Raw genomic sequence first — 20,685 nt, forward strand, 5'->3', positions numbered from 1 at the left:
GCGACTGCGCATGTGCCAGGCTATTATTTACCTGTACAAACATTTACATGTCCCAGCTGGCGGCCTTAAGATAGGTGTACCGAGCGGAGTGCGTGACAAACCATGTGGCCTCTGGGACTCCGCAGTGTTTTCAACCCTTTCTCAGTTCCAAACCCACCTCGCGTCTATCGATGTTGTCCCACTCCCAGACTAATTCTCTCAGCTGGCGACGCCACATAAAACGCTTTTCCCTGCTCGGGTGGAACACAAAGCGCAGTTGGCAGTCCTGAAGGGAATTCCTCTCGGAGCTGGAAAATTCCGCGGTTTCCTGCGTTCAAAGACTCTCATAAATGGTTTCACTTGTCTAAACCGTACACACATTGGGCGTGCGTATTACGGGAGCATTTTCGATACCGCCTTTACTTCTAACTTAAAATCGTCTATATTTCGGCTGTTTCTATTATATCACGCCCGAAGCATGACCCACAGAACTGTTCAACAGTACTATAGTCATAACTACTTCTGGAAGTTCTATGCCGTGTTACGTACGTACTGTGTGCGCTTCAATGGTGTAGCCTTCGCGTTGTTCAAGGCACTGTTACGGAAGTGTTCCCCTCGGCTATAGCGCGGCATCAACTACTTCTCCAATCGCGCTGGCATGTAAAATCCTCCACGGTGTTTAGAGTTTTAAGATAACAATACCACACGGACGCGTGGGAGCTTATCTACCAGCTAGGATTATTTTACTGGGAGCGCAGCGCTCAGAAAAGCCGTCTTGAAAGTCGGCTTCACTCTATAATCCAATTTTTCCGTTCCTATTCTGTTCAACTTCAGTCGCTGTTCAGACCACAACTCAAAACACCTGTTAAAGCACTGAGGCGAGAGAACTCCGAAGACTGGCGTTGGACGGTGACCTCCAGCACAGTAATATTTGAAGAGAACCACGTTGGATCGTTTGCAACTTGTTGTTAGCATGTGTTTTTCGGCATATCTTTTTGATCATGAGCCCACCCCGTAAGAAAACAAACTACAGAGACGATAAAAAAGGCAATAAACGCAGCAGCAAGAGATCCGGGCCGACGCTAACCGCACCAGTACTGGTGACTTGACGCCCCGCCAGTTCTCCAACCACTGGAAAAGAAGCCTGCACATCTTGGAAAATAATCATTTTGTCTGGTTTCGATCGCCTCGCTGTACAAAAGTTAGAACATGTCAAGTCGGGTGTCAGGGTTTCCGTTTCATTCTTTGGCAACAGATTGAGGAAGCTGGACATGTGCATTCCAGTGGGGGCGAGACGGATATCCCTGATTCACAGAAATGGAAAAGTTGTCTGGTCTAAACCTGCCATGGATGCCATCTAGGATCTAGAGCGCCATCCTAGATATGTAGGGTGTAGCTTATTAGGACTCCTATATCACCCCCTCCAAATTCTAGCCTGACCCCCCATTGTCAATAAGAGTTTCTCCTCTTACACAAGCGCTCTTGCTTTCTGTAAATATATACTCTGCAGGAAGACGTGTACATATGTGTAATTCCGAGCCCCTATGGTATTGTATGTAAGACATGTGTTGGCGGAGGTAGAGAAAGACCAAGCGGAAGGGCGGACCTGTTGTTAGCCGGGAGGACCCGTCAGACTTGATTAAGGGACCAGACCTTCAGAGATCGTCTGTGAGAAGTTAATCTCTGTAAATAACACCAACAGATGACCTGGATGTGGTAATGGGTGTAAGTAACGCGGTAAGTTAGTGGAATTGATGATACATAATGAATGAGAAGAAAAGCAACTGAAACATTCTTCCTGTACGCTGTAATCATCATGATTTGTTTTGTTTTTACAACTTTTCTTCAAGCTCCAAGACGATGGTGGGAGGGATTTCGAAGATCCATCTGTTCCTTTTTTTGATAGTGAGTCAGAAGAAACATTATCAATTTTTTTCGACCTAGCGTAATGCTGTTTTATGTCGCATTTGTTTTTAAAAACTACACAATAATACACAGTATGCATGTATGATGTACGATACAGACTAAATAAATACATACCACGGAATAGAAATAAAATTTTGAATGAATGGAGGTGATGACGTGAGAAGGTGGGTGTACAAAACTGAAAAAGGCCTGGCTGTTTACTGATTTTATGTCCAATGTTTTTGAAAACTACACGCGATAATAAACAGTATGATACAGACTAAATAAATACTCACCATAAAATACAAATAAAATTTTGATTGAATAGATGAGAGAAGGTGCGTGTACAAAAACTGAAAAAGGCCTGGGTTTATAGATATCACCCCCTCCACTTGGGGAGGGGGGCTTATGTTGTGAATACGACTGTAATTCAAAGCAAACTCCTGACAGGATGAAATACTGCACATATAACTGGTGCAGAAGGGCTACCTAGAGCAACAGGTCTATCTAGTAATCTCTCCCGTAGCGAGCCCGACGCCGAAACCCCACAAATCAACTGATTGGAGCCAAGCCAACGGACGGGAATTCCCACGGAGCGGGAGGCTGGCACAGTCGGGTCAAAAGGCTTCCCCCGTTTCCCGCTAACAAGATCTTTGATGACCTGATTAAGTCCAACCTGGAGCTCCCTGTACGCACCACTTCCCCAAATACTTCTACTCTCTCTCCCGTGTACGTCTGGTGTATACTTGGTAAAGTAGTGGTGGATTTCTACAGTCTGTCTTTTTCAGTTCCTGTCATTTGAAAGACAGCAACCGACAAACGGAAACTCAGATTTGACTCAAGTTATAAGTGAACACAGGTGGCAGACGGGAAGGGATGCGGAGCGTTCACAAGTTTATGCCAAGTTTATTGGATCATTAAAGTACAATAAAACCTCATCAGAATTGGGTCAGTGTATACTGCATTGTTTTCATCTTTGTTTTGTACAGTAAGAATTACAGTAATTGCCCGCTAGGTCATTGTCTCAGCGAGGATTGATCTTCAAGCAGTAGCTATATAGGGTTCGCTTCATCGTCTGTCGCTTATTTCATTTTCTACGTCCTCCTATTAAGTGAAGAGACCAAACCATCAGAAAGTCGACGCACAAAATGCCTAGAAAACGCATGTAATACACAGAAATGAACACAGTACTAGTAATCTCTGCATCTGTCCAAACGACACGTGTAGGTTCACCACAAATACACGTGTTTTACATTTTGATGATCCGGAGATCTCACCCAGACGACGTGAAGAACACGCTTCCGTACAGACCAGACTGCAGTACATGTTCGTCTCCGCTACTCTGTGTGACCTAACCGCCTGTACCACGTACCAAACAGAGGAACAGGATGATTAGTCGTCTGGGCCAAGAATAGACTAGACTGCATCACGGGTAGGGTCAGGGCCTGGGTAGGGTCTGGTCAGCGGCAGTCTTCACCATGACCCCTCTCTGGCTGAAGGAAATAATTAAAATTGTCCAAACGGTCAATGATTTGTTAGAGGACTTAGCAGGGTAGGTAAATATAAAGTGACGCATCCATTTCAACCCATAGAATTTGTAGATGTTAAAACATTGTAGATGGGCAACAACAGGAAGCTGAAGGCTCAATAGACAAGCAAAATAATTAGCTGGCATTTGGTAAGATAAGACCTGGATTGATGAATGATGTGTAACGATGACTCTTCTATTTTAGCTGCAAAGTCTCTTTCGATCTCTCAGGAAAGGACGTAAGAGAATTGGCAGCTAAATGGTTTGGGCAACAGGCTATCATGGTCTCAATGAAAAGCGGCCAGTATTGAGTTGTACATGTATTGTGTATTCATGAATAAACAAAAGCTCCAACAAACGATTGATAACGAATATACAGTACGAACGTGTATACAGTACAGCCGCTAATAAGAGCCATATTTAGCCTGTCTGTGTTAAATTAGTCCTTTTGGCTGAAAAACCTTCCGTAGAACGTCATTTATCCGAAATATTTCACCTCCAATGACCTATGAATGTAACTTGAGAGCACATCAGGTCTACAGTTTGGAGGGCTTAACAGGTGTGTTGCATACACTGGACTTTAAACTATGTGTAATTTCGCTCATAGCGATTTCATCTCTTAGAGTCAAGCGTTAGGCATTGAAATGATACGAATCCTTTACATGTATAAATGAGCCCGTTGTAACGTGGTTTATCAGCTAACTGCGACATTTTTCTTTATAAAAACACTTTCACAAATAGTCGACAAGCTACACAAATATGTGTTGTCATTCCTGTAGTAGACATTGTGCTGGAAATGTTGTAGAAAACGATGTCGAAAAAGTATTCTACCGAAAGGCTGCAACTCAAGGCAAACCAGATAGACGTCACTTCGCGGTGAAGGATATAGACATCCAGGTAAGAGGATACGCCCAAAAAACATACATCAGGAAGGGTAGGGTTGACTCGGTGTGCTTGGCTAAATACGCGAGGCCTAGCGAAGCACACATTTCTACACTTGAAAAAAGCATCATGCTTCACCTTGACTCAGTTGAGGATGACAAAAGATGAAGAGTCGAGACTGACGGTGGATCAACAAGCTTCCACTTTCTTTCGGAAGACTCAGTGGGAGACTTTTCGGCACCAAGGACAAAAACGTAGCAGGTGCGCAGATAGCACGAACAAACGTCAGTACAAAAGAATAGCAGCACAACCGATGTCCCTTTACTGCCATTTACTGTTTAAACTTGATGTTGCTTTATGAAGGTGTGGAGAGTAAACAAAAGTTGTTTTAACGTTAATGTTTGTGCAAAATAGCCATATGGAGATTCAGTACGTTAAAGAAGAATATCCTATAATAGGTTGACATACTGAGTACACTTATAATAACCAAATATGAATATTTGGATATATATGAATATCATATGAAGTAGATGTATATGATGTCAGCGGAAGAAGAGTCGCACGAGTTGACAGAGCAGCAGGACGATCAGTGATGACGACACGAACGGGATCCAGACCGCCTGCTCCCGGCTGAGGGAGGCCGCCAAGTCCGCCACACCCAGCACCACACCCCGCACTCCACGGGTCCTGTTAGAACGGCAAACGCTAGCACTTTAAACACTGATATTAAAGTTTTCAATCCAAACAGAAAACTGTAATATTACTTGTCTCGTCCACGTACATGTAGAAGAATGTGCTATAATAAACAACAAAATGACGTATTTACTGTGTACATTAGAAGCTAAATGAATGGGCAACGAAATATCTGAGCGTATGTAGTGTCAAGTCGTATGAAGTGAATGCGAACGCGTTTGTCCATTATGCTGAAGGTTATGATCAGTACATGAACTTCGGTACCTGTCCCTCGTGGCCCGTATGTCCTGTAGGTCCGTTAACATGACCCGCAGGGTGAGAAGACCCTCCTGTAGCTCCGCAATATCCTTCTGAATGTCGTCGTCTGACATGATCTGAGACGACAGTAAGGAACGAAAAAAAGTATGATGATTAAGAAACATGGCATTTGGAACACAATTGCATGACAGAAATGTGCAGAACAACAACAAAAAAACTTGACAAAGTATTAAGATTTATGTCGGCTTACAACGCCTTACACAGGATAATGTCATATGTAATGCGTACTGGAAGATGTTCACCTCATTGTTTATTCTATCGCACACTTCTTGGCTTACGCTCATCGAATCTACTACCGAGTCTTTCTTCGTTTCCTGAAACAGAAAAACAAACCGCACTGAAGCGCCATCTGCCGAAAGTTCAATGATACATACATGCACTTTGCATTTAATATACGTACATCAGATGTATGTTTTCACTTTGCAATGTCCAAATGTCCCTTTAGCAAATGACAGTTAGATTCTGGAAGAAAGATTGGCCTTTTGGTGTTTACCTTTGGAGATCTAACACTATGTAAACGATCAGGACAGAAGTAAAGACAGTTACCTGTTTCGTTTGCTTTCCGGTCACAGACGAAATCCGTTTCTCCTCAGAACTTGCCCACCTGCCGACATCCCCCTGGCCCCGCCTCTCTGCCGCGTCAGCGGACGCCCGCCTGTCCCGGGAGCTCGCCGACAGGCGTTTGTCGCCGCCCACGGAGGCTTTCTTGTCTTTTCCTCCCGTTAAAGATCTTCTGCCCCTCAAATAACCGGTCGAAATCTTAGGACCTGATCTAGATGTAGCAGTATCCATGGTTGTCACTGACTACAAAGATCTACAAAAACGACTTTGGTGTAGATAGATAGATAGATGAGTTCTAATCTTGTCATTGACACAACTAAGAATTTTCCGACAATGTCTGCTACGGGAGAACCGTTTCTAGAAGGGGACGGTTCGCGGATATGCTTCATCTATGTTTTTATTGCGTAGATTTACGATAACGTTACTTTAAGCATATTGTTGATCATATCATATTCCATATATGTATATATATATGAACGTTTTAAGAGGAAGTGAAGACATTTGTGTTACCTTGGGAAAGAAAAGGTACGTGTAGGATGAAGTACAGAAAACTCCACTGGGCAGCAACAACGGTTGGTCCCCTGCTAACACACACCTGCGCAGCTCTTTTGTTCAGTCTGACTACAGAGGAAGTTATGGGTCTGTCCACGGTAACAGCTGCTAGCCTCTCACCAATCCATAGCCACGCCCACCTCCGTCAAAACGTACAAATGCAAATATACAGCACAGACATACAGTCACTCTCTCATTGGTCGAATCTCTAATTGCTATGTCATCATTGGTTGAGGTGCTAATTTTGTTACAACGGGAAATAATTCTACATGCTAAGGCAACGCCAATTCAGTAACTTGTGATATGTTAAAGAATAACTGAAGAGGGAGACAATTTGTCCACTATTTGTGAAGAGGAATTGATTTTAAGCAGTATAAAGGCTTTGGGTACACAATGTGAAAAAAAATTCTTGAAAGACCAACACGTTTGTGAACAACACAATCATGAACGACACTCTTTTCGATTTCATTTCAGTTTCTCTAGTCTTATTTGGTGACGTCAGCCGAGTCTTTGCGACATCATTTGAGTCTCTAAATTACACTCAAAATATCAAGAAGTTTGACTGGAAAATTTCTGACATTGAAAGCATAAACCACGTAATACCGATTATAGTAGTAAATTATATATACATATATTTCAGTCCATAGTGTCAAGCGTATACATTTTCACGTTGACTTTTCTTAACAGTCTGTTTTATTAGGCACATTAGACTGTATGTATTATCGTGCAGAGGCCGTCGTCTCTCAGGCTTCTCTCCCTACTTCAGGTCTCCCTCCATCGTGAGGCACAGCATCTGATGGCCGGCCTGGTTCACGAGAGTGGCGGTGGCGTTATAGTGGCCCTGGGAGGACACACAAGTTAGGTAACGTGTGAATGTGTTTGCGTAGTTGCGATCAGAGAAATTGTAAAAGACCACTGAATCGAATTACGCACTGTGAGAATTTTGATTCCCAAATGGTCTCGTAGCCCTCCCTGATCTTCATCCTTGCCCCCACTCGTAGCCCTCCCTGATCCTCAACCTTGCCCCCACTGGTAGCCCTCCCTGATCCTCATCCTTGCCCCCACTCGTAGCCCTCCCTGATCTTCATCCTTGCCCCCCACTGGTAGCCCTCCCTGATCTTCATCCTTGCCCCCACTCGTAGCCCTCCCTGATCCTCATCCTTGCCCCCACTCGTAGCCCTCCCTGATCCTTATCCTTGACCCCACTCGTAGCCCTCCCTGATCCTGCCCCCACTCGTAGCCCTCCCTCATCCTTGCCCCCACTCGAGGCCCTCCCTGATCCTGCCCCCACTCGTAGGCCCTCCCTGATCCTGCCCCCACTCGTAGCCCTCCCTGATCCTACCCCCACTCGTAGCCCTCCCTGATCCTGCCCCCACTGAAGGCCCTCCCTGATCCTGCCCCCACTGAAGGCCCTCCCTGATCCTTGCCCCCACTCGTAGCCCTCCCTGATCCTCATCCTTGCCCCCACTGGTAGCCTCCCTGATCTTCATCCTTGCCTCCACTGGTAGCCCTCCCTGATCCTCATCCTTGCCCCCCACTGGTAGCCCTCCCTGATCTTCATCCTTGCCTCCAGTAGTAGCCCTCCCTGCTGATCTTCTTCCTTGCCCCCACTGGTAGCCCTCCCTGATCTTCATCCTTGCCCCCCACTGGTCGCCCTCCCTGATCTTCATCCTTGCCCCCACTGGTAGCCCTCCCTGATCCTCATCCTTGCCCCCACTGGTAGCCCTCCCTGATCTTCATCCTTGCCCCCACTCGTAGCCCTCCCTGATCTTCATCCTTGCCCCCACTCGTAGCCCTCCCTGATCTTCATCCTTGCCCCCACTGGTAGCCCTCCCTGATCCTCATCCTTGCCCCCACTCGTAGCCCTCCCTGATCCTCATCCTTGCCCCTCACTGATAGCCCTCCCTGATCTTCATCCTTGCCTCCACTGGTAGCCCTCCCTGATCCTCATCCTTGCCCCCACTCGTAGCCCTCCCTGATCCTCATCCTTGCCCCCACTCGTAGCCCTCCCTGATCTTCATCCTTGCCCCCACTCGTAGCCCTCCCTGATCTTCATCCTTGCCCCCACTCGTAGCCCTCCCTGATCTTCATCCTTGCCCCCACTCGTAGCCCTCCCTGATCTTCATCCTTGCCCCCACTCGTAGCCCTCCCTGATCTTCATCCTTGCCCCCACTCGTAGCCCTCCCTGATCTTCATCCTTGCCCCCACTCGTAGCCCTCCCTGATCTTCATCCTTGCCCCCACTCGTAGCCCTCCCTGATCTTCATCCTTGCCCCCACTCGTAGCCCTCCCTGATCTTCATCCTTGCCCCCACTCGTAGCCCTCCCTGATCTTCATCCTTGCCCCCACTCGTAGCCCTCCCTGATCTTCATCCTTGCCCCCACTCGTAGCCCTCCCTGATCTTCATCCTTGCCCCCACTCGTAGCCCTCCCTGATCTTCATCCTTGCCCCCACTCGTAGCCCTCCCTGATCCTCATCCTTGCCCCCACTCGTAGCCCTCCCTGATCTTCATCCTTGCCCCCACTCGTAGCCCTCCCTGATCTTCATCCTTGCCCCCACTCGTAGCCCTCCCTGATCTTCATCCTTGCCCCCACTCGTAGCCCTCCCTGATCTTCATCCTTGCCCCCACTCGTAGCCCTCCCTGATCTTCATCCTTGCCCCCACTCGTAGCCCTCCCTGATCTTCATCCTTGCCCCCACTCGTAGCCCTCCCTGATCTTCATCCTTGCCCCCACTCGTAGCCCTCCCTGATCTTCATCCTTGCCCCCACTCGTAGCCCTCCCTGATCTTCATCCTTGCCCCCACTCGTAGCCCTCCCTGATCTTCATCCTTGCCCCCACTCGTAGCCCTCCCTGATCTTCATCCTTGCCCCCACTCGTAGCCCTCCCTGATCTTCATCCTTGCCCCCACTCGTAGCCCTCCCTGATCTTCATCCTTGCCCCCACTCGTAGCCCTCCCTGATCTTCATCCTTGCCCCCACTCGTAGCCCTCCCTGATCTTCATCCTTGCCCCCACTCGTAGCCCTCCCTGATCTTCATCCTTGCCCCCACTCGTAGCCCTCCCTGATCTTCATCCTTGCCCCCACTCGTAGCCCTCCCTGATCTTCATCCTTGCCCCCACTCGTAGCCCTCCCTGATCTTCATCCTTGCCCCCACTCGTAGCCCTCCCTGATCTTCATCCTTGCCCCCACTCGTAGCCCTCCCTGATCTTCATCCTTGCCCCCACTCGTAGCCCTCCCTGATCTTCATCCTTGCCCCCACTCGTAGCCCTCCCTGATCTTCATCCTTGCCCCCACTCGTAGCCCTCCCTGATCTTCATCCTTGCCCCCACTGGTAGCCCTCCCTGATCTTCATCCTTGCCCCCACTCGTAGCCCTCCCTGATCTTCATCCTTGCCCCCACTGGTAGCCCTCCCTGATCTTCATCCTTGCCCCCACTGGTAGCCCTCCCTGATCTTCATCCTTGCCCCCACTGGTAGCCCTCCCTGATCCTCATCCTTGCCCCCACTCGTAGCCCTCCCTGATCCTCATCCTTGCCCCCACTGGTAGCCCTTCCTGATCTTCATCCTTGCCCCCACTCGTAGCCCTACCTGATCCTCATCCTTGCCCCCATTCGTAGCCCTCCCTGATCCTCATCCTTGTCCCCACTCGTAGCCCTCCCTGATCTTCTTCCTTGCCCCCACTGGTAGCCCTCCCTGATCTTCATCCTTGCCTTCACTCGTAGCCCTCCCTGATCCATATCCTTGCCCCCACTCGTAGACCTCCCTGATCTTCATCCTTGCCCCCACTGGTAGCCCACCCTGATCCTCATCCTTGCCCCCACTCGTAGCCCTCCCTGATCTTGATTCTTGCCCCCACTCGTAGCCCTCCCTGATCCTCATCCTTGCCCCCACTCGTAGCCCTCCCTGATCCTCATCCTTGCCCCCACTCGTAACCCTCCCTGATCTTCATCCTTGCCCCCACTGGTAGCCCTCCCTGATCTTCATCCTTGCCCCCACTCGTAGCCCTCTCTGATCTTCATCTTTGCCCCCACTCGTAGCCCTCCCTGATCCTCATCCTTGACCCCATTGGTAGCCCTCCCTGATCTTCATCCTTGCCCCCACTGGTAGCCCTCCCTGATCTTCTTCCTTGCCCCCACTCGTAGCCCTCCCTGATCCTCATCCTTGCCCCTACTCGTAGCCCTCCCTGATCTTCATCCTTGCCCCCACTGGTAGCCCTCCCTGATCTTCATCCTTGCCCCCACTCGTAGCCCTCCCTGATCTTCATCCTTGCCCCCACTCGTAGCCCTCCCTGATCCTCATCCTTGCCCCCACTCGTAGCCCTCCCTGATCTTCATCCTTGCCCCCACTGGTAGCCCTCCCTGATCTTCATCCTTGCCCCCACTGGTAGCCCTCCCTGATCCTCATCCTTGCCCCCACACTTTGAATTACTCTGCAAAGAAGTAGTCGATAGTTTATCACCCAACCTACCGGTTCGATGTGCATCGGAAACACCTGCGGTCTACTCTTTATGGTCTCCGGGACTAGATAAAAGAAAAATGTCTTAGTTAGGGGTTAGAACATATATAGTCTCCTTAGCATGCTCTACGATTGGGGCTTTTTGCTTATAATATCATTTTATTGTCGATGACTTATTGTGGGCAATATTAGCCTCTGAACAGCATTTATATAAGCAAAAATGTCGTAGAGTCTGCTAAAGAGACTAGAACCTACATACCATTAAGACTATCAAAATAAGGACAGCAATGACCAGCATACTACTTTTTTTGTAATGTACAGGTACAGTGCCCCTTAGATAATTTACCCACCCCTGAAGCTGGTGATACTAATATAAGACACACAGTGATTGCATGGCACATTATCTAAAAGTATCGCGTAAGAAGTTTTGAAAATATGATTAGCACCTCCTTTCTTCATAGGACAGTGTTCTTCTGTGATGCCTTTCTTACAGATGGGGTAGGGAATGGCGAACGAAGGTCGATAGTTGTGCCAAAAGTCCACGTCAACTTTCCCGCTCGTCAGATCAGCATCTACGATACAAAAGTCATCCAAAACACGGTGATCAAAAGCGCACAAATATGGATTTAAGAGAGTATACTAATCAGTGTCATTCCGCTTTCCCATAGCTTCACAATGGTGGCAGCGGTGGGATTCGAAACACTAAAAAAACACACTTATCATAGAGGGTAAATTTTACCTGGTACAAACGTAATGCCGACTTGAAAATTCTGTCCTCTCACCGGCGGATTCGGCTCCATTGTGGCGTTGAAGCTTTGTGTCACAGGGTCACCTGAAAACGGAACACTGGGAGACTAGGACATTGAATCAATTTTAAAGTTAGCATGTCTTTTTAAAAACATGCTAATTTTATTTTCGCATAACAGATAAGAAGCACGATCTTTGTGATACGTAGTTAAGTTCTTTGAAACATTCATCATGTTACGAAATGCTTATCAATTAACATATATATTAGTAATACGTAACATCACACGTAACCACTATCACTTAGGATACGGTAATCTATGAAAAAAAGGAAGAGATCTGAGAAGATCTATAAAATCTATTAAAATCAGAAGAATATATCAAGTAATTAAGTCTAAGGTTCTGTACTATACTAGTGAATGTATTAATTGAGGTTTAATTAATTAGTTCAACCTACCACAATTTTGCCAGGTAAAGGTGTTGTTAGCAGCAAACGACAGCACAGCTTCCAGGCTTAGCTTCCCTTGTGGCGCAGTCATCACCATGGTTACCACAGAGAGCATGACAACCAGGTGGGACAGCCTTGTCTGACACGTTGCCATGGTGATGGTTAACCTTCAGCTGAGAGGAAGTCTCGCTTTCAAGAAAATATCGTCACTTAGAACATACATTGTCCATATCACGTTTGTGATAGATGTTGCTCAACACAAATAGAAATGCGTTTACCCCGAAAGGTTATCGCCATTTTTCGTCTCATATATGTGATACGTGATATATCGATGACATATTATTTTTTTAGCTTGGTATCTTGGCACATCAAGTTGCAATAACAAGTTGTCCACAATCAACGAACTTTCGCTCCTATCAAAGTCCCCATGGATCGGTGTTACATGTACTATAGTTTAGTTTATGTACATGTGTCTCTTTACTAAAGCATAGGTTAGCTAGCTCAAGTTAACCATTACATAAGCAAACACGTGCACGCCATTGCTTTGGAGAACTCACACAAAACTGTCCCCGTCCGTTCACTATGATACGTCCTAGGAAGAGACGTCTTCTGCTTGCTTTTTACGACCCTTTCATTTTGTCTTATGTCTTTGAAAACTCGAGAATTTAGACTGTATAAAAGAAAGAATTTTCTTACCTTACAGGTTACGCATCCAATTTAGAGGGGCGATGTGAACTAGAGTCCTGTTGACTGCCTTGAATGCAGAACAGGAACTGAAAGAACTTTACCTAAGTGACATTTCCTAATATGTCACAGGTCAGACTTCTGCATTCCGTCCCCGTAAAATGTGGTTATGATGAATGGGTTAGTTTCGATGGTGTCAGCAGTAAAGTAATCGTACTGAGTGTTGCCAGATAGTTTAACGTCGGCTTATTCCAAGAGAAAACTTATATTGGTGGAGTTTTGATGTTATACCCCACACAACTACTTTACCGATCCACGTAGCCGAACCAAAAACTCGATAGACCATTAATAGTATGTATTTTCTGGCAGTGCTTTTTAAAAGCATCCAATGCTTGGAGACCCGATTTTTCAAAGTCAATATTCTCGTCATTTATCTACATACTGAGTTGAAACCCCACTATCCCAATGTATATTGACCATCAAGGAGCAAAAATACCCAAAATTCTGACGGGAAATGGTTACTGGAAGGGCCCTTGGCTGATTTTTAGGGTACCACCCATAAAATAAAGGACTCATCTTGGGGCTTGTTTCTGCAGTTTTAAATACCCAAAAGTATGAAATACTGATTGAAAAGTGCTAATGTGAAGTATCATGTGTCAATATTATAAAGATTGCCTTATTCAGAATATTTCCAGTTTTGCTGCTCTGAAATCGCATTGGATTAGTACAAATATGATAGCACAAAGCGAGGACGTAAGATCCTATAGGATTTTTCAGGTCGACGGGGCAATGGGTTGTCACTCCACTCAGCCCACTGTGATAGAGCACGGTATTGGAAGACGGATCCCATCCCTCTCCTTTCCACCACCCATTCCAGACTCCTTAACCGAAGTCAGGTACCAATTTTATCTTACCCCTGGGCATTATACCATGTCTTTGGTTGAATGAGGAAATTTCCTTACCTATTAAAGGCCCGGTCACACTGGCCGAACTTTGCTGGAGCGTTCCTTTAACGGTAGGGACGGGGTCCGAATTTCGACAACGCTCGTCACCGCGCCCAAAATGTGGGGAAAAAAATAAAAACACGGGCGTTGACTTAGCGGTGTACCGTTGAAGCCGGCGTTGCTTTAGCGTTGGTTTAGCGGTAGCGAACGTTGGTATAGCGGTGACGCAAGCGTTGGTATAGCGGAGTTCTGCGCATGCGGTTTAGCGGCATACCGCTTGTGACTACGGAGTTGAACGGATCGTTTTGTAGTAGTACAAGTTCTGTTCTGTGTGTGGGGGGACTTATAGCTTTAATAAACATCATTTTGTTAATCTATTCTTGACTACGTTATTTAATTGATAATGAAAATAAAACTTTGCAGATTGCAAATTTCCCCTGTGACCCCAATAAAGTGATTGCCCGTGTGACCCCTCTTTGAACATTTTACGTGTGGCCCCAAAATAATTGCACACTAGTGCACCAATCATAGCAAGTCTCTCAGCATCCAGGGTGATACAGTTTTACTGTAACTTCGAGCAAATTCGATATAGATAAGGCCTGAACTCAACGGTAGCTCGATTCCAAATGAGCACCTGGTCCATTTCTCACCGTACTTATAGCCAAATTCTGGTCCCGCTCCGACACCTCTATACCAACGCCAAACCAAAGTTCATTGCCGACATGGATCGCTGCTTCAACGCCTGACACCGTTCCAGCAACCACGTGTCCGCTCGTAAAACGCTTGCAACCGCTCCAACGAAGTTTGTGCAACGTTTGTGCAACGTTTAATCGCCGCCCGGGCAACGCTGGCGAAGCAGCGGTGGTCAAGCGTTCAAGATTTCTGCGTTGGCCTAGCGGACCCAAGCGTCCACGAACTTGCGTCTAGCGATGCCAAACTTTGACTGGGCGTTGGTGGAGCGGGGGTGAACTTTGCCGGAGCGGAAAATTTCCCCCTCCTCACCGCTCGCAATATTTTGTGCAGCTCAAAACTTTCGGAGCGGTAGGAGGGCCCCTCCAGAAACGTCAGCGGTGGCCGGGCGTACACGGCGTTGCTTTAACGGGGGCCAACTTCTGTTTAGCGGTGGTGAGCGGTTTCGAGCGGTGACGAATTTTATTCACCGTTCAAGCAACGCTCCAGCAAAGTTCCGCCAGTGTGACCGGGCCTTAAGGACACAATGTGATTGTCTAGCCAGAAATGCCAGGAATCGGACCTCGTGCCCTCGTGGCCACTCGGCCATTTGATGGTAAGTGCAAGGTAATGGTAACAAACCAAACTCAGCAGAAATTACAGTCACATATATGCTGCTTCTGTTATCTATGACATTCTATGCTGTCAAGGGTAGAAATGTTTAAAATAAAGCATACTTTGCCGGAGTTATCATTTGTGCGCAGGACGTATCAAACTGAAACAACCTTTAAGTGCCAAATACTCTTTTGGTCAAATTTTAGTCCACTTTTTTTTTCTTCAATGTTAGACGATGAATGGTCTTTTAAGACATTAAAAAGCCTTATCTATTGATTATCACAATCTTGAGTGCACGTGATATATAGCACATATGTACAAGTTTATTCGAATACTTGTAAGCCTAAAAATAGTTTAGGCGCAGGTTTGTCCATTGAATAAACACAGAAGCCAAAAATGTGTGATAATAATGAATACTTTATTCTAGCAGTTTATTCTAGAAGCTTGTAAGCTTCTTAAACGTTTACTCTAGCTCTCCTGAATAGGGAATGTTCCTGCAATTCCCAAATAACCCAAGAGCAATAGAGACATGAGGGCTGGCTCCCTTGGTGCTAGGCCAGGTCTCCCTCAGCCTGAACACACAGAATCTGATGGTTGTCCTGATTCAGCAAGATGGCGGTGCCATTGTAGTGTCCCTGTAAGGGTGCATGCGCCAAAATGAAAAAAAAGTATGAGACACAAGATTTCCAAATAGCGCGCATTTCATGGCTAATAAATCAGGAAGTTACACTTGATCACGAGTTAGCATCGTATACATTACCAATATATGTGTAGCAGACTACACTATCATCATACCAATCTATATGCACACGTCATAAACAGTTAAACATCGCACGTATGCTTCCAATATATGTGGAAGACTAAAATGACACCATATACCAATCTATATGATAAGCTGGTGAGATGTGGTTAATATGGACTGAGCAACACCAAATGGACCAAATTTTACGGAACAGAAGGAGTTTCGTTCTTTTCTAGTAAATAAAAAGGGGAACATGATTTAAACAGATAAACGATAGCGGGACATCGTTACATACGTGCAGTCATTTCTGTCACAGTGCAGTTTTAGGAAGTTTTGACAGTACTATAGCTATACGTCCTTTATGAAAAAAGGGGAACTGGATTCGAATGTATCGTTATCAAACACCCATATTTTTATACTTAAATTTTGAGGAAGTTGGGAAAGTTTTTACGACAAATGGAGAAGTGGATCTCTTAACAAATTGGTGTTACAGGTATTTTATGGAGGGTTTGTGACAGGTAGAGTTCCAGATCAGAAGATTACTCGTACGATACGAAAATTTTAGCTTTGTACGACAGTACCCAGGATTACAGCATGTACATATTGGTACGTTTTATCTTACCGGCTTCAGGTAGTTCGGCACAGCGACAGTGTTGGCAGCGGACACCTTCACTGTAGGATAAACAGTCGTACAGCAGATCAAATATACGTAACTAAAATCATAGCAATGAACACATATACATGTAATAGAAGGAACGTCAATGTATGATGAAGTTTCACTTTTTTTCGCAGAATGAGCAAACGCCATAGTTTTGTACAGAAAGTAGACCAGGCTAATAGGTCATCGGTAAGTTCTCGCCTCAAACATGTACACCTGCGCTTTACGTCCCATCCAAGTGGACGTCCCTAACCAAAGTAAGGTACTTACCCCCTTTCTTCATCGGACAGTATTCCGGTGCCTTGGCGCCAGGTGTGCAGATCGGGAAAGGTACCTGGATCGCAGGGGATCCGTTATACCACACATTCAGAATGATCTTTCCGCGGATCAGATCTGCGTCTACAGGTACAGGTAAAAACATCATAGAGTTACACACACTTGTAGGAGGATAACAAACAATGTGGTAACGTTATATGTTTACTATCAAAGAAATCCCTTCTCTTGCCACAGATTCACTTGCGCACTCCTTCCTCCCTGCTTCTTTCCTCCCTTACTTCTTGCCTTTCTTTCATTCCCCCCTATTCCTCCATTCGTACGCTTGCTTGCTTGTCCGTTCTATTCCTATCGAACCGGCCTGTCCATACCTGGTACAAAGCTGATGGAGCCCGCGACTTTCTGTCCTCTGACTGGTGGGTTTGGGGTGACCGTTCCGTTGAAGCTCTGAGTGGCAGGGTCGCCTGTAGGTGGAGAGGGGAACATGAATTGTTGTTTTAACAGGTGGTGTCTGCCAATAGTAAAACAACTAACGTTACACATCTAACTAAATTTAACGAAGTAAAAAAAAAGAGAGACTGGATGGAAGAAAGTTAAAAGGATGAGGAATGCAGTTATATTGTTAAAGTGATTAAACTTACCACAGTTAGACCAGCGCACAGGCCCCTTGAAGGCGAAGATTGAGAGGAACGAATCAGCATCTAGCCACGCTTCAGGCACTGGGACGGCTTGTATGGCGGTGACTGCCAGCAGGACTGCTGTCAGGAGGTGTGCTGCTGCCATGGCTGCTTTTCAAGGCTATCGTCAGTCTGCTGCAAACAACAAAATATACATACAGTTTATATCGATGGTAAACAGTAATATCCAAGTCAACAGATTCAAAACCGATGTATCACGGATTGAATGTTCCTCTTCTCTAATTTGTCGTCCCATTGGGGGACTTTGGCGGAGGTAAGCAGTACTGCATCAGCAACCATCCACTGTTCGTAACGCACAGAACACGGAAGTTCCGCTTTTTGGTTCCCTTCCGTTTTACGATTGATAACACACCTCGGTATTTAAACATCTAAACAATACCAAACAGACAAAGAGGAACTATAGTTGATTGGGAAAGAAATGTTTCGTGATGCTAGTTATTTTGTACAAATACTCTATGCAAGACTCGAAAATGAGTTTTTCTTTGTTGCTGCATATGCAGGTAGCTCGTCAATTCAAAGCTTCCCGACCATTTCAACCACACTTAATGGTGCCAACACACAAGCGACATTTTTTTTCGAATCTACGCCAACGTGTATGAACTACAACGTAAATCATGACAATAGACGTCGCAGTACAGCATTCGATATTATCTACATTTGTATCCCTCGCAAAATAAGGCTGCACGAATTACATATATATATATACGCTTCGTTGCATACTGTGTACATTCCCGATCGCATAGAAGTATATCTTTGTATGTTGTAGCATACCCACAGTTGTTTAAAATGTCGTCACCCACTACTACATCGGTGTACATGTACGTTCTGTCAGATGCAGAATGTGTTAAACTCAGCCCGTACACCTGAACTTGGTAGTAGCAGTCCTGTATGTTACTCCTTTTATATCATACACGTAGTTATCGTGGCACGGTGTGTGGCCAAGAAGATCGAAAGTAAAAGAAGAAAGGAATTCGTCTCACCTGTCTGGAATGGGGACGTCGTGACTCTCAGGTGAGCAGGACAACAATACCTTCTGTTGCCGGCGACAGGAAAGGGAACGTGAACTGTGAGGTTTACCTGTAACGTTACGTCATACATGTAGTACTCACGGGGGGCGTCTTCTATTTCACTTCCCTATTCAGTCTGAACGAGAAGTCACGTGACGCACACGGACAGTCGTGTCATACAGTCGTACTGCAGGTTAACACTACATCTCCAAGCAGATGCAGGTAGCCTGGAGTCAGCCTTGTTAGCTTCAGTCAGCTCACCAAGACTCGCTTGTTGGCGAGGTAGCAGATCTTGGAGAGCGGACAAGAGTTAACAAGGCTGGACTACAGGCTACTGTATTCTGGCTGCCCTCGCTTACGGACACACAGCCATCTTCTGACTTATCAACCCAAACATCTGTAATGTTCTGGTGACACGGGCGTTTGGGAAACTCCTCAGCTGTACCACTTATATACAAGTCCAAGAGGTACTAGTATCAACCATGACCACATCATGTCAAGAACAAATATAAAAGCCATAAGTTCTGTTGCAATATCTTAAGCTGCCAGGGGGTCTATATTGTAATCATTTCTTCATTTTGCCGACACCTACGAAATATCAAAAAGAATCACAACCTCTTGAGTTAAGCTATTCAAACATACACACACATACACACACACACACACACACACACACACACACACACACACACACACACACACAGCCCTGAAAACATAACTTTCTTGGCAAAGGTAATAAACACAGAAGACATGGTAGTACAAAGAGGAAAGATATATTTATCAAATACCTACAAAAGTTGAACAACCTTTTTACTATATTTCACCCTTAGTATTAGCTCACTTAGATGTACATGTATGTATCGAATTCTGGGACCTGGCAAAATAAATAGAACATTTAACATCAACAACACACGTTTTTATATATGAACAGATGTGCTAACAAAGATGCTAGTTTATGACTTTTACTTTCCAATCATGGATCCTCTGTGCAATATACGTTAATCAATAAGACATGGGTGCCATATGGGAACCATAAACCCATGTGCATGCTGTGAAATGGCTTATATATGAAACATGGTGAATTAATGTTCTGTGAAAATTTCAGTTCTTTTTTTTACTCTTCCCTGCATTCCTACAACACATAATATAGTTTGGATATGTGCCAACACTTTAAACATTACCAAATGTCTCCCTTCATTACTTCAGAAGGTGGTATATCATAATTAAGATACTAATCAATACAATTTAAACACATAACTGTGGCTTGCCTTATTATAATCCTATTTTTACATTCCAATCCTACCTACCAGCCTAAAAATGTATATGCGGATATAATTTATGCCTAGGCTGCTGCAAGAAGTACAAATACATACAAATCAGCTCACTTTTCTGATGAACAGTCATTGCCAGTAAATAGTACATGAATATCATGTAGTACTGTGTACATGTTGATATGCCACTAAGCTTATCATTTCATTAAAGATAAACAATAACTATGAATATCTAACGTTATAACCTTGCAGTCATCAGATCAAAATAAACATAGCATCATGTAGGTTTGAAACTTTGACATCAGATCAGAATAAACGATGCATCATGTTGGTTTGAAACTATGTTTGACATCAATGAACATAATATGACATTACATATACATCTGTGCTATAAATTTCAATTTACTATCAGAATCCCTTTGGACTCAACTGAGCTTGTTGCTATTGTGGGTTGAAGGTAACTTCATTTTTAAACAGTACCAATTATTTCTTTTACAAGAAATCACACATGACACAGGCAGCCTGCATGCACGCCATGTCATATGGTATGGTCCATTATGTAGGTGCAGTTTCTGCTGACCCCTGGTACTTCCTAATGTGCGGCTTCTTCCATCACTGTCCGTCACACTCTATCTAGGACAGAGTAATAAATGGAGCACTCTTGTAGTTATAGGGCCAATCTAAAACCCATTATGGACCATCAAAGAACCTCGGGACTTTCCATGGATACAATGTGTATGGCTGGGGCAAATTGGACCTTGTCCAGCTGGCAAATGGTTCAACCTCATTCAAGCAAATTTCAACCATTTATTTCACATTGCTCCCCTCCCCTCCCCAAGTCTATACAGCACCTGATTCCAGGGAGACATACAGGTAGGTTATTATCTCTAACACAATGCATAACTCCTCCCATCTTGACCTAACTGACGTTCAACGATATAATTAGTACAGTATAAAGCCTTTTTTCAGCATATTCCATCCAAGTGTTGTACAGTAAAATAGATATATCTGAACAGTACACCTTTTTTAGCTTTACATTGACAGATGCACTGTGCTCTAGGG

General features: G+C 45.3%; 3 protein-coding genes across 8 annotated transcripts; all 3 read right to left on the reverse strand.

Moving 5' to 3' along the window:
* Window positions 1-3,650: 3,650 nt before the first annotated feature.
* Window positions 3,651-6,195, reverse strand: LOC109475042. Of its 2 annotated transcripts, XM_019775582.1 has the most exons (4): window positions 5,852-6,195; window positions 5,548-5,619; window positions 5,252-5,361; window positions 3,651-4,981 (listed from the first exon to the last, which is right to left on the reverse strand). In XM_019775582.1, exons 1-4 carry the CDS (start codon window positions 6,095-6,097, stop codon window positions 4,837-4,839), a joined length of 573 nt encoding a protein of 190 aa, XP_019631141.1. In that variant the 5' UTR covers window positions 6,098-6,195; the 3' UTR covers window positions 3,651-4,836. The 2 variants fall into 2 exon arrangements, with proteins under 2 accessions (XP_019631141.1, XP_019631142.1); XM_019775583.1 differs by lacking the exon at window positions 5,548-5,619.
* Window positions 5,975-12,845, reverse strand: LOC109475043 (phosphatidylglycerol/phosphatidylinositol transfer protein-like). Of its 3 annotated transcripts, none has more exons than XM_019775586.1 (7): window positions 12,759-12,845; window positions 12,072-12,251; window positions 11,610-11,702; window positions 11,317-11,442; window positions 10,883-10,935; window positions 6,377-7,259; window positions 5,975-6,038 (listed from the first exon to the last, which is right to left on the reverse strand). In XM_019775586.1, exons 2-6 carry the CDS (start codon window positions 12,214-12,216, stop codon window positions 7,176-7,178), a joined length of 501 nt encoding a protein of 166 aa, XP_019631145.1. In that variant the 5' UTR covers window positions 12,217-12,251; window positions 12,759-12,845; the 3' UTR covers window positions 5,975-6,038; window positions 6,377-7,175. The 3 variants fall into 3 exon arrangements, with proteins under 3 accessions (XP_019631145.1, XP_019631143.1, XP_019631144.1); XM_019775584.1 differs by having other exon boundaries at window positions 5,993-6,077; XM_019775585.1 differs by having other exon boundaries at window positions 5,993-6,077; window positions 12,072-12,272; window positions 12,759-12,836.
* Window positions 12,846-15,373: 2,528 nt separating this feature from the next.
* Window positions 15,374-18,521, reverse strand: LOC109474883 (putative phosphatidylglycerol/phosphatidylinositol transfer protein DDB_G0282107). 3 transcript variants are annotated; one of them, XM_019775350.1, is made up of 6 exons: window positions 18,326-18,521; window positions 17,289-17,456; window positions 17,019-17,111; window positions 16,645-16,773; window positions 16,339-16,388; window positions 15,374-15,609 (listed from the first exon to the last, which is right to left on the reverse strand). In XM_019775350.1, exons 2-6 carry the CDS (start codon window positions 17,428-17,430, stop codon window positions 15,526-15,528), a joined length of 498 nt encoding a protein of 165 aa, XP_019630909.1. In that variant the 5' UTR covers window positions 17,431-17,456; window positions 18,326-18,521; the 3' UTR covers window positions 15,374-15,525. The 3 variants fall into 3 exon arrangements, with proteins under 3 accessions (XP_019630909.1, XP_019630907.1, XP_019630908.1); XM_019775348.1 differs by having other exon boundaries at window positions 17,289-17,459; window positions 18,326-18,494; XM_019775349.1 differs by lacking the exon at window positions 18,326-18,521 and having other exon boundaries at window positions 17,289-17,589.
* Between the last annotated feature and the right edge of the window lie 2,164 nt (window positions 18,522-20,685).

Source organism: Branchiostoma belcheri, unplaced genomic scaffold (genome assembly GCF_001625305.1).
Source record: "Branchiostoma belcheri isolate BF01 breed outbred unplaced genomic scaffold, Haploidv18h27 scaffold32, whole genome shotgun sequence".
Classification (NCBI taxonomy): domain Eukaryota; kingdom Metazoa; phylum Chordata; class Leptocardii; order Amphioxiformes; family Branchiostomatidae; genus Branchiostoma; species Branchiostoma belcheri.